General features: G+C 40.4%; 1 protein-coding gene across 2 annotated transcripts in view; it reads right to left on the bottom strand.

Annotated features, from left to right (window-relative positions):
• Nucleotides 1-1,829: 1,829 nt before the first annotated feature.
• The window catches only part of GPR143 (G protein-coupled receptor 143), a 46,980-nt gene continuing 36,674 nt past the window's right edge, over nucleotides 1,830-12,135 (bottom strand). For both annotated transcript variants that reach the window (XM_072133158.1, XM_072133156.1), the window contains 4 exons: nucleotides 8,510-8,618; nucleotides 7,602-7,719; nucleotides 5,996-6,248; nucleotides 1,830-2,158 (listed from right to left, as the gene is read on the bottom strand). In XM_072133158.1, coding sequence (XP_071989259.1) covers nucleotides 2,043-2,158; nucleotides 5,996-6,248; nucleotides 7,602-7,719; nucleotides 8,510-8,618 — 596 coding nt within the window. In that variant the 3' untranslated portion in view covers nucleotides 1,830-2,042. The remainder of the gene's footprint in view (nucleotides 2,159-5,995; nucleotides 6,249-7,601; nucleotides 7,720-8,509; nucleotides 8,619-12,135) is intronic.

Raw genomic sequence — 12,135 nt, 5'->3', positions numbered from 1 at the left:
ATCCGAGGCTATCATGTTTTAGGCCATCTATTACAATGTGCGATCTGCACATTGTAATAGATGGTGTGCAAAATCCCCATATACTGCCATACTGTAGTATGGCAGTATATGGTAGGATCGATCAGACAACCTAGGGTTAAAGTACCCTAGGGAGTCTGAAAAATAGTAAAAAAATTAAAATAAAAAAAAATTTAAAATTCTATTTAAAAAAACTAAAAATTCAAATCACCCCCGTTTCCCTAGAACTGATATAAATATAAATAAACAGTAAAAATCATTAACACATTAGGTATCGCTGCGTCCGAAAATGCCCGATCTATCAAAATATAATAATGTTTTTTTTACTGCATTTAACCCTGTAACGGAAAATAGTGCACAAAGTCGCAAATGGCATTTTTTTGCTATTTTGAAAAATATAAAAAATTCAATAAAAAGTGATCAAAAGGTTGTACAATTCTAAAAATAAAAGCATTGAGAATGTCATCGAAAGTCGCAAAAAATTACACCACCCTCAGCTCCATACACAAAAGTATGAAAAAGTTATTAGCGCAACTAGACGGCAAAATGAAGAATTTTTTTTTTTGTACATGAGGTTTTAATTTTTGTAAATGTACGAAAAATTTGGTATCCACGTGATCGTATTGACCCAATAAATAAATTAGACATGTCATTTGGAGCGCACAGTGAAAGATGTAAAATCCACACCCACAAGAAAACGGTACAAATGCGTTTTTTCACCATTTTCACTGCATTCAGAATTTTTTTTCCTGCTTCCCAGTATATGGCATAGACAATTAAATGCCATCACTATGAAGTGCAATTTGTTACGCAGAAAACAAGCCATCACAGAGCTCTCTACATGGAAAAATAAAAGAGTTATAGATTTTTGAAGGTGGGGTGTGAAAAATAAAGACGCAATAACGAAAAAGGGCCTGGTCCTTAAGGGGTTAATGGATACCCAATAAAGCGATTTTGGATTTTATATACAAGTGCTCCGGCTATTTCCATCTTTCCTAAAAAAAATTAAATTTTTTACTGCTATTTTAACAATGGATATCTCCATCTCATGACACCTAGAAACACAATCCTTCAATATTAAAGGGGAGGTTCTCTTGACAAAAGAATTGTGTTTCCAGGTACGACAGATGAAAAGATATAGCTATCTGAAGCTATATAGCTAAATAGCCATTCACAGCCAAATGTTGTGAAGAGCGAGTAGCAATAATCAGTGTCATGGCTTCATTAATGAGAGAGACAATGATGAGCAAGTGAATCTAATGTAAAAAGGAGGGGGTGGTGTATTTATAGTTAAAAAGAATTACATTACCGCATTGTAGGGAAATATTCTGGTTTGCAGATCAATTTTGCTGCAAAGATTTTCCCATAATCCTTAAGCAAAACTCTGCATTTTTGCATACATATTTTGCTGCACATTTCCTATAAAATTTTGCTTTAAGAAGTTGCTTTTCTGACACCTTTAATGCTGTCTTTCTAGTGAGGTAAACCTCAGAACCCAAAGCTTGAGCACTCTTAACCCCAAAATCACCTAATAAATGCACCCTAATGTTTTTCTCCACCCTTAGGCAATCGGCACACAACCATAGTTAGTCTATCAGAAAAAGACATGACGGGACTCCGTGAATCATAGTGATTTATTATACAAGGAGTCCCTTCTTATCTGCTCTTACTATGATTACAGTTCAATGATTCTGTTTTGCAAAGAAGCAGGGATTCCTAGCATCATATAACACTATGATGCATGGAGTCTCATTCTTTGGACTGTGGTTGGTCCGTGAAATGAGACCAGTGCATAGCCCGTTTTACGGTCATTTGTAACCAGCCTTTATGTACAAGGTATCTGAACTACTTAATATGTCTTTTAACCAAAAAGCTTTATTTATAAGAGTCAAATATCAAGATATATCAATATGCATGACTCGCAATAACCTTTTGTGGAATATAAAATCCGATGCATAATCTTGAGAAAGTCCTGTGATATAATGGTTATATGACACGGTCTGCATCTGTAGGTTAGGTGTAAGTCATTTTACCACCTTTTTGATGTCATAGTTTTCCACTGATTCATCGTCAGCCTCTATGTCATGAAAATCTGGCACTTCATTGGATATGTGGATTTCAATTGTACTAGCTTCAGAACCTAGCAAAAACAAAAGAGACTGCTATTCAGGAAACCAATCACCGAATTATTAAAAAAGGTAAGTGTATGTCTACAGTATGACATAAGCCACTAACACGTCATCTATGGGGTTTTCCATTGTTACCCCAGGGTACCAAGGACGGGGAAAAAAATAACATCTGTTTACCTCCCTTCAGCTTCTGGTTTTGTGCTCTGTGCCACAACATAGGTTCCTTGTGGTTGTGAAACCCGCTCCATCCAATGAATGGCAACAGTGGACCAAGTTAAACACTGGAAGTGAAGTCCTTGGAAAAAGTATGTGATGTCCCAAGTAAGAGGAGATCACTTTTTTTAATGAGGTAAAACCAGACGTACCAGAGCAATGTAAGAACAAGAATCCAGAGCAGTGTATGGTATTTACAATCTATTAAAAAATGACTGGAGCTCTAAGTCTGGTTATAGTTTTTTCAGACAAATTATTTGGATAGATCCTTCTAAATGTTCCGAAATGAACAGGACTACAACTGCAGAATAGATTCCCATTCAGATAAACATGCCAGGCAATTCTTCTTTTCATCCTGTAGAGATACGTTTTATGTGCATAAAATTCCATTGATGTGTTGATGCTCATCCACGCCTGACCCTGGGTTCCACAATACATTTAATTATATGTGAGTATATAATAAAGGAGAAGGTGATATTATCAGTACAGGCTACGCTATGTTTGTGCATTATCTCCTACAGTGAAGACACAATCAGAAGACTTTATGAGAAGTGCTGCATGGTGTGTCTGTGGTCTGAAGGGGAACGTATTCCGCAGTTGGAGTCCTGGTGATTTTGGATCTTTTAGAAAGAACTATCCATATAATTCATCTGAAAAAGCTATTACCAGATACATAGAGCTCCAGTCGTTATTTATTGATTGTAGACTTATGGACTTTCTGGAACGGTTGTGAACTGAGTAGCTCTATGGTTGGAGATGGAGTATGGGTATGTGTGAACAAATACATGGATGTCTTTTATTTTTGCTTACCATGGCCCCTAAGGTTTTACAGCTTTTAGGAAAACCCCTTTAAGGTGAAAATATTTTTACATGGGACCTGTCCTTTTTTGTCCAGTCTAGTAGTAACCCACCCAAATTACCTCATTGATATCCAGTGACAGTACAGTACATCTATACAAAATTATGTAAATGTCTTCCATTTAGTGCCATGGTGAGTGAGCATCAAGTATTTCTCTGGAGATCAGCACTTTCAGAAGACTACAAATACAGGAAAACTAACCGTGCATGTTAGAAAATAAGAAAAAAGATTATTATTAATTGTTGGGAACAGGGTGCAACAAGAGGCAACTTAACAACTGGATATAAAACATCAATAAAGATCAACTGAAGAAGGATGTATTCTTGACTTGGGTATATTAACAGCTTCTAAACCAACCAAGCAGATTGTTTTAGTCACAATAGTAAAATATATATATGTATCATTCATAATTATTACAAGGGTTATTTATAAGATTCTGTGAATCTAAGGCTCTTTAAATGCTTCTTTTGTTTTTGACACAGTTTTTCATCAGGGTGGCAAAAACAAACAGTGGCAGATCAACTCGAACTGTCTATAGGTTAGAACGGGTTAAAGTAATAATAAACATTTTTATTATAGAGTTGCTGGATGATAAATCACATTACAGGGGGTCTCCTACTTAAGAACACACAATTGACAGATGACCCCTAGTTACAAACGGACTGGTAATTGGTCATTTACTGTACTTTATCCCTAGATTACAATAAACAGCTATATCAGTTACTAAAGGTGTCTGCAATTAAGCTTTATTGTTAAACCTGGTTCTTAAGATCATCCAAAATTTTTAAAATCCAATTGACACAGAGACCAAAAAAAATTTGTCTGGAGTTACAATGATAAAATATACAGTTCCGACTTACTTACAAAATCAACTTAAGAACAAACCTACAGAACCTATCCTGGAGGTAACCCGGGGACTGCCTGTGTTACACAGTCTAGTCTCATTTTATGCCTCTTATTAGTTGGCACGGTTTGCAACAAAAAAATAGCATTGGCCTAGTTTTTGATAACCAATGTTGTGACTCCAGCCATGTCCATTTTTGCAGCATCCCCCATGACGCCATGCCCTTGTTTTGTACAAGTCAATAAAATCTGCAAAATTGTCTAAAATATGTTTATAAATACAGCAAAAGGCAAATAATACTGTTTATTTAATATATAAGACTCCTTTCTGACAACAGATGTTAATCTATTATTAAGGGAAATCTATTGTCAGAATCATGCATGATAAACCAGGAACACTTACTTATACATCCAGGCACTATGCCTGTGGTAATCTTCTTAGAATTGTTATCCACGGCCTCCTGCCTTCTAAAATCAGCTTTTATAATTATACCAATGAGCCAGAATGGGTCTGGGTGGGATGGCGGGGAGCACTACCAGAGCCCCTCTGTGCTGCAGATTCACAGGCTGTTAAGAAGATTACTACAGTCACGGTGCCTGGACCTTTGAGTAAATGTTTCTGGCTCTTCATGCTTGATTTTGAAGTAGATTTCCTTTAATCAGTCATTTGAGAATAATAATGATTCCTTTACTTATATAGCGCACACAGATTATGCAGCGGTACACAGAGTTTGCCAATTCGGTCCCTGTCCCCAATGGGGCTCACAATATAATCAGCCATCTCAGTGCTCTTTTGCCAGTCTTGTAAGCAAGACAGAATTCAAGAAAATTTTCTAAGTGTAAAGCAGATTAGGAGGTAAAGTGAGAGGAGAATAAGAACCAAATTAGATAATTAGATATTAGATTTGATGAGATAGAAGACAACGTATTTACTTGGACTATTGATTTATGGTATAAAAATTACTGACCATTTTAAGTAGCTGTTTTTGCCAAATATCTAACTTAACAGGGTTGGCCACTTAACCCCAAGTTTTCTGCTTTCTTGATATGTAAAGTGAAGCCTCCTGTCTATTACCTCATCAGCCAGACATAAAATGGCCGCAGATCGGCGGTCATGTGATCTATATCTGTCCAAGAGCAATCACCCATGATAGCATTCATTAACATAAGTGTAATGTCCTGGCAGGGTAATTGCTCATGGACAGATATAGATCACATGACCCTCGATCTGCGGCCATTAGGTAAAAGACATGAGGCTTCACTTTACATATCAATAAATCAATAAAGGGCCAACCCCTTTAAAGTTTTTTTAGCAACCCTTTGCCCTACCAAATATCATGTGCCATTAATACATCCTTGTAAATCATGGCACACACTCTATTTCAATGAAAATGTAACTTTATTTACATCAATTTTTTTGTACAGGACAATACAATTATATCCTTCCACCATGTGGGATCACCAGGCGGAGTACAGATACACAATAGTTGCTATTCAGTCTCACATAGACCTTCATCAGGCTAAATCTGTAGGTGACATTAAAGTGTCATGTTAGGAAGAATACTGGTCTTTCTTTGGGGAATTCAGTACCTGCCTTGGGCTCCTTCACATTCTCAGTGAAACAGCACCATAGCTCCCCCATGCTGTGTCACATGGGCTAACCACATCTTGTCTCCTAGTAGAGACATAGCACATTCGGGAGGTTTATAGAAATATTGAGAAAAAAGTACTTTTTTTATATTTTTTTCTCAGTTTTAAATGAGAGGAATGAATCAGATTCTTACCTTCATTATTTTTGTGAATTTTTTTTACAAATTTACTAATCTTCCTTTGCCATTATATAATAACATTGTGTATTGTGGATTGTGCATCGACTACCATCCTTGGTAAATTGGAGAATTTCTGGTTATTCTCTGAGATATACTCCCATTACCTTCAGAAAGCATGCTTAGAGCTTCATCAGTTTGGTTGCTATTTCCCATTTCAGACTTGTTTGGGTCTTGGATGTAGCCAGGATAGTTCAGAAAGGAACCAATCATTCCATTGCGTGCTGACTCTACGGCCGAGGAGCTGGACACAGGTTCCCATGGGATTTCTTTTTGCTGAGATCTGAGTCTTATGCTCCAACCTGTCCATCCATAAAATGCCAGTGTAAACAGGAATCCCTGCATTGGATTCAGTATGCCCTAAAAATATATTTTATAGGATATTATATTTGTAGTACAGTGCACCTAAATACTGTCAAAAAACATGTGTCCCTAAAGGCTAAAAGTAAATGTTGCCATATGTAGTGGAACCTCTCTAAAAGATTAACCATTTTGGAAAGACCAAATACTTATCAATGCCAAATTTACTTTGTATGATATTTTGCTGTGTCAACCATAATACTTACTGAATTCTTCCATAGAACCCCCTAGAACAGGGGGGCACAAACCACGTGTTGCGACCTGCACCACGCTCATTGGTGAAGGAGGCTGGATAATGGTGAGTTCGAACATAGAACCAGAGCCAGCCCCAAGCATTGTCGCAGGAGAGGAAAGAGAGAGAAAGTCCAGAGTAGAGCAGGAAGGAGAAGAGGAGACAGGAGAAATGAGTATTTGTTTTTTATGTTTTTGTCAGGGGTCTCCTGTATTATATGTTTACTCTGCGGTTTCCACTATTATTAATTTGCTCTAGGTGTGTCCCGTATTATAGGTCTGGGATTCTCTAGTATTAGTCATCTGCTCTGGGGTCTCCAGCATGATCCGTTTGCTACCTGGGCTCCAGTATCATAGGTCTGCTCTGGGGGTAAAATTATTATAGTCTGCTCTGTGGGTCTCCTGTATTATAGGACTGGTGTTTCCAGTGTTATACATCTACTTTAGGGGAGGTCTTCAGTGTAATAGTCTGCTCTGGGGAGTCACCAATATTATAGTCTCTCCAGGGGTTTCCAGTATTTTACATCTGCACTGGGGTCTCCAGTATTATACTTCTGCTTTGTGGGGCTCTCCAGTATTATCATATGCTCTAAGGGAGTCTCCATCAATATTACTGGCTGGTTTGAGCAATTTGGTTGTTGTGGTTGCATTTGAGCTGTACTGTAGTTGTTGGTGCATCTTGGGTGCTAGTTACTGTTGCAGCCCCTTGAGCAGTATGACAATAAAGTTTATGCATCCCTGCACCCCTAGCCCCTGCACACCAGCTTCTAACCTACATCGATTTACAGTCACAAATCATAGCCACATGCTACACAATGGGTAGGTGAACTCCCCCGCAATTAGAATCTAATAGAAACAATTGAACTGCCCCAGATATTTTATTGCAGGTTAGTCATTGATGATTCCTATTAGGAACCCACAGTTAGTGTGTGTCCCTGATTTTTTTTGTAGCAAAATATGCCAGAATTTAGACCCATTTTGATCAGTAACTCTCCACCAAAAAGTCAGTTTTACTTTTTGATAATCTAGTTCCTCAAAAAATGACTAAATATAGAACAGTGACCTCCTCAGAAGACATGAGGAGCACAGAATAGAAGTAGAATGAATTCATGGGCGGCTTACCATGATGAACCATGTGATAAGTGCTGCATTCCTGACATTTTTCAGATGATCTTCATTTATGTTTGGCTGCATTTCCAGATAGAACAAAAGGCTTTCATTGATAATATTGGACAACCAACTGATAAAAAGATAAAAAAAAAACCATATATCAACTGTGGTGGAAAGGACACATTAGTTACTCTCTCCTGATCAGTAAAGACAAAGCATTTTTTTCAAAGTAACTTAATTATTAGCAGGTAACAATTAAATATTAACCCCTTAATTTCAGCATTTTACACAACTTTATGTATATCCTTACATTATTTAATTCTACATATGAGACAGATGAGCCCCTATTAACATATACATTTAGAGCTTCCTATCTACACTTAGGCCACATTCAGACGAATGCGTGCTCGTCCAGCCTTAATGCAGGGGAAGTCTTTGGGGAACGTATATATGGCCGCAAATTTGCGGTTGTATATACATCATTCTGGTAGTGTGAATGGGGCCTTACTCTGACTATTCCTCACTGCCATCAGCATTGATAGAGTAAATGACAGAACCTCCGAAAAGACACTGTTAAAAGTCAGTAGGTTCCGTTCTGTATCATCTGGATCCCTGGTACTATGAATCATGTGTCATAGCCATTAAATCTATGGTATGACTGCGTACTGTGTAGCTGCTTTCCAAAGGCTTAGGCAATACATGTAGGATTAGAAATGCCAGTGCCTGGGATCTCATCCATTAGTGACAGGTTGCGTACCCTGCACAACCTCATATCATGATGATCATGCCCTGTGATGGCATCATGTAGCATCCAACAGGCAAGTTAAACACATTTAATGCTTAATTTGTATTTGATTCTAAATCAAAGCCTCTAAGAAAGCTTTTTTTTCTTTGTTTTCTCACAATCTGAAAACAATTACCATATCATGAACACCAACATAATCTTGAAGAAGCGTATCTGAATTTCAGTTCCAAGGCGTCTCTCATTCTCTGTGTATATTCCTTGTCTTCCTTTCAATAATGTGGCAACTAGTGAAACATAAATAACATGTAAAAAGTAGACATATAAATATTGAATAAAGCCTCTGTCTCATTCCAGTGGGTTTTGAGGGGTCATGACTTTTCACTGAAAACACATTAGGGCACATTTACTTACAGGGTCACCGAAATTCACAGAAAGTGCATTGTCCAATTGTATTGCACCATGCGTCCATTCACTAAGATCATGCGTCTAATATCCTGCATGTGTCGCTTCCCCACTCAGGTCCAATAGAGTTCACCATCTTTTTAGTGGTGCATCTAAGTGCTAGGGCTTGCGTCACAATTTGAAAGTTAAACCTGTGCTTAGTCGCATTGTCCAACGGTACATCCCCAAATTGTGTCGCATGGAAGCGAGGGTTGCATGCACCACAATCCCAGTGCACTCACTTCTTAAATACCTGTGGAAGCCATTTTAGCACCAAAAACAGTGCAGTCCAACAAAAGTGTGCACAACCCTTAGTAAATGAGCCGCAGTAAAAGAGGGCTACATGGAAGCAAATTAACTCATACCACCAACATGGGAGTAGCTGGGAGTAGTATGAAATTCAAGATATTTGGCTTTGAGAATAATATAACAATTTTGTCCCTTGTGGGGAAAAAAACCCCAAGCCAGGCAAAGAAGGTCACAACCCTCTTAATAAAAATCTTAGTTATGAAACATTAAAACCTAATTACATTTAGTGGCCGATTTTGCGCCGATTTTCCCTTAATTGCCCTGGGTTTTTGGCACACGCGATCGGATTGTGGCGCATCGGCGCCTGCATGCACGCGATGGAAATCGGGGGCGTGGCCTAAGGAAAACACGCCGGATTCTGAAAAACCGCCGCATTTTTTTAAAAAAGTGTCTCTGGGCACGCGTTTACCTGCACCCAGCAACGGATCGTGAACTCCGGTGGACCTCGGCGGACTTCAGCGCTGGACACGTGCTTACCTGCAACCAGCAACGGATCGTGAACTCTGGTGGACCTCGGCGGACTTCAGCGCAGCACTTGATAAATCTGCCTCATTATATCTCTAAAGTAATCTTGTGTGTCATGCAGTATGGGGGCTATACACAAAAACCGTAATGTAATTAAATATATACTAAAATTGCTGTTTCTAGTAGGATCTCAGCATCAAGCAATTCAGTTTTCCCCAAATATTCCTTTGCAGAGGATAGGAGATAACATCAGTTTGGTGGGCGGCAGACATCCTGACACTCCTTTCGTTGTCTATTGGAATGGCGAAAATACCTGAGTACAACGCTCAGTCATGTCAAGCAGTGTCAGAGAGGATAATTCAGATTGCAGTAATAAGCTCAATGATGTGTTCGGCTATTTCTGCCAGTCACATATAGCATATTTTTATCAATCAGTGTTAACAGGACCCTTGTGCTTGTGATCGGTTGAAATCTCAGTCAGATCCCCATGAATCAGATTGTATCTTGGAACAACCAAGTGGTTTAAACAGGATCCCACAAATATAAGCTTCGTTAAATTTTTTGCTGAAAAATCCCTACTCGGCTTATACTCAAATATATACAGTATATATATGAAACCTAATATTTAACAGCGGCACTTAACCCCAGAGTCCTCTTCTCCTCACCTATCCCTTGTGGCTCTTGGTGTGTCTTTTTGGCAGTGCGGGCAGAGGCGTCTCTATGCCCTCTACCCACTCACTGCCATGTGACATCATAACATGTGTGCAGACAGAGCATATAGACACGCATCTACCCACACTACCAGAAAGACGCCAGGAGCCGCAAGTGATACAAAAGGAGAAGAGGACACTGGGGGTGAGCGCAGGGCATTTTATTACTTGTGTGGCTGCTTCTGCAGGGCATTTCATTACTGGGGGAGAGCTGCATGAGACATGTCATTACTGGGGGAGGGCTGCATGAGGCAAGTCAATACTGGGGGAGGGTTGCATGAGGCATGTCATTTCTGGGGGTGGGCTGCATGAGGCATGTCATTACTGCGGGTGGGCTGCATGAAGCATGTCATTACTGGGGAGGCTGCATGAGGCATGTCATTACAGGGGGAGAGCTGCATGAGGCATGCCATTACTGGGGGAGGGTTGCATGAGGCATGTCATTACTGGGGGAGGGCTGCATGAGCCATGTCATTATTGGGGGGGGGGGTTGCATGAGGCATATCATTACTGGGGAGGGCTGCATGGGGCATGTCATTACTGGGGAGGCTGCATGAACATGTCATTACTGGGGGGGGGGGGATTATTGGGCATTTTATTACTGGGGGAGAATGCATAGTGAATTCCATTCCTGGAGAGGGCTGCATGGGGCATATCTTTAGTGGGGGAAGAGCTTCATGGGGCATTTCATTACTGAAGGAGGGCTGCATGGGGCATTTCATTACTGAAGGAGGGCTGCATTGGGCATTTCATTACTGGAGGAGGGCTGCGTGGGGCATTTCATTACTGAGGAGGTTGCTGGGCTAAAACGGCTTGCACGGGTATTTAATTAGCGTGTGCGCTGGTATTGTGGCTCATGCAACCCTGTTTGTGGCGTAGCTGTTCTGGCTTCCATGTGACATATTAGGGGGCGTGCCGTCGGACGGTCTGACTGATTAGGACTGATTGTGGTATTTAATTTTTAAATTGTGTCGGACAATGCACTTTCAGGGAACTCCAGTGACCCTGTAAGTTAATGTGCCCCTTAGTGTGAATACCTCCAACACAATGGGGCTTATTTACTAAGAGCCTCGACCGCATTTCCGTCGGGTTTTCCGACATTTTCGTGGATCGTGCAAGGGATTGCAGCAAACGCGATCGGATTTTGACGCATCGGCGCCGTGTTTCACATGACACACATTGGGGGGCGGGCCGTCGGATTCGGACAACGTGTGGGATTTAACATTTAAATTGTATCGCAATACCAAGCACTTACATGCACCGGGAAGAAGAAGGTGAACTCCGGCGGATCTGAGCAGAGAAGTGACACATGCAGGATCTCGGGCGCACCATCTTTGTGAATCGCGGAAGCTGTGCAGGATCGTCGGACAGGGACGGGTACGTAAATGGGCCCCAATGTGCTGGTAAATCCCGAACTAAACACACAAAATACATAATGTGAATATTTCCCAACACAGTGGGGCACATTTACGTTCCGGTTCACTGAAAGTGCATTGTCCAATGATAATGCACTGTGCTGCGATTCACTAAGATCGCGAGCGCAATATCCTGCATGTGTTGCTTCCCCGCTCAGGTCCGACAGAGTTCACCTTCTTTTTCATGGAGCATGTAAGTGCTTTGGCTTCAAAAGTGACACAATTTGAAAGTTAAATCCCGCTCTCAGTCCGAATCACTCAGATAGTCCGATGGCCCGCCCCCTGAATTGTTTTGCATGGAATCCAGTGCAGCTGCTCCAAAAGTCGATCGTGTGTGCCAAAATCCCAGCACAGACACTTGCTAAATACCTGTACAAGCAGTGTAATCGCTGAAAAAGGTGCACAGTCCGACGAAAGTGCGCTCGGCGACCCTTGGTAAATGCATCTCAGTATGTTAATGA

The sequence above is a fragment of the Engystomops pustulosus genome, chromosome 2, assembly GCF_040894005.1.
Source record: "Engystomops pustulosus chromosome 2, aEngPut4.maternal, whole genome shotgun sequence".
NCBI lineage: Eukaryota > Metazoa > Chordata > Amphibia > Anura > Leptodactylidae > Engystomops > Engystomops pustulosus.
The sequence above is the reverse complement of the archived record's forward strand: the minus strand, read 5'-3'. Positions and strand labels throughout refer to the sequence as shown.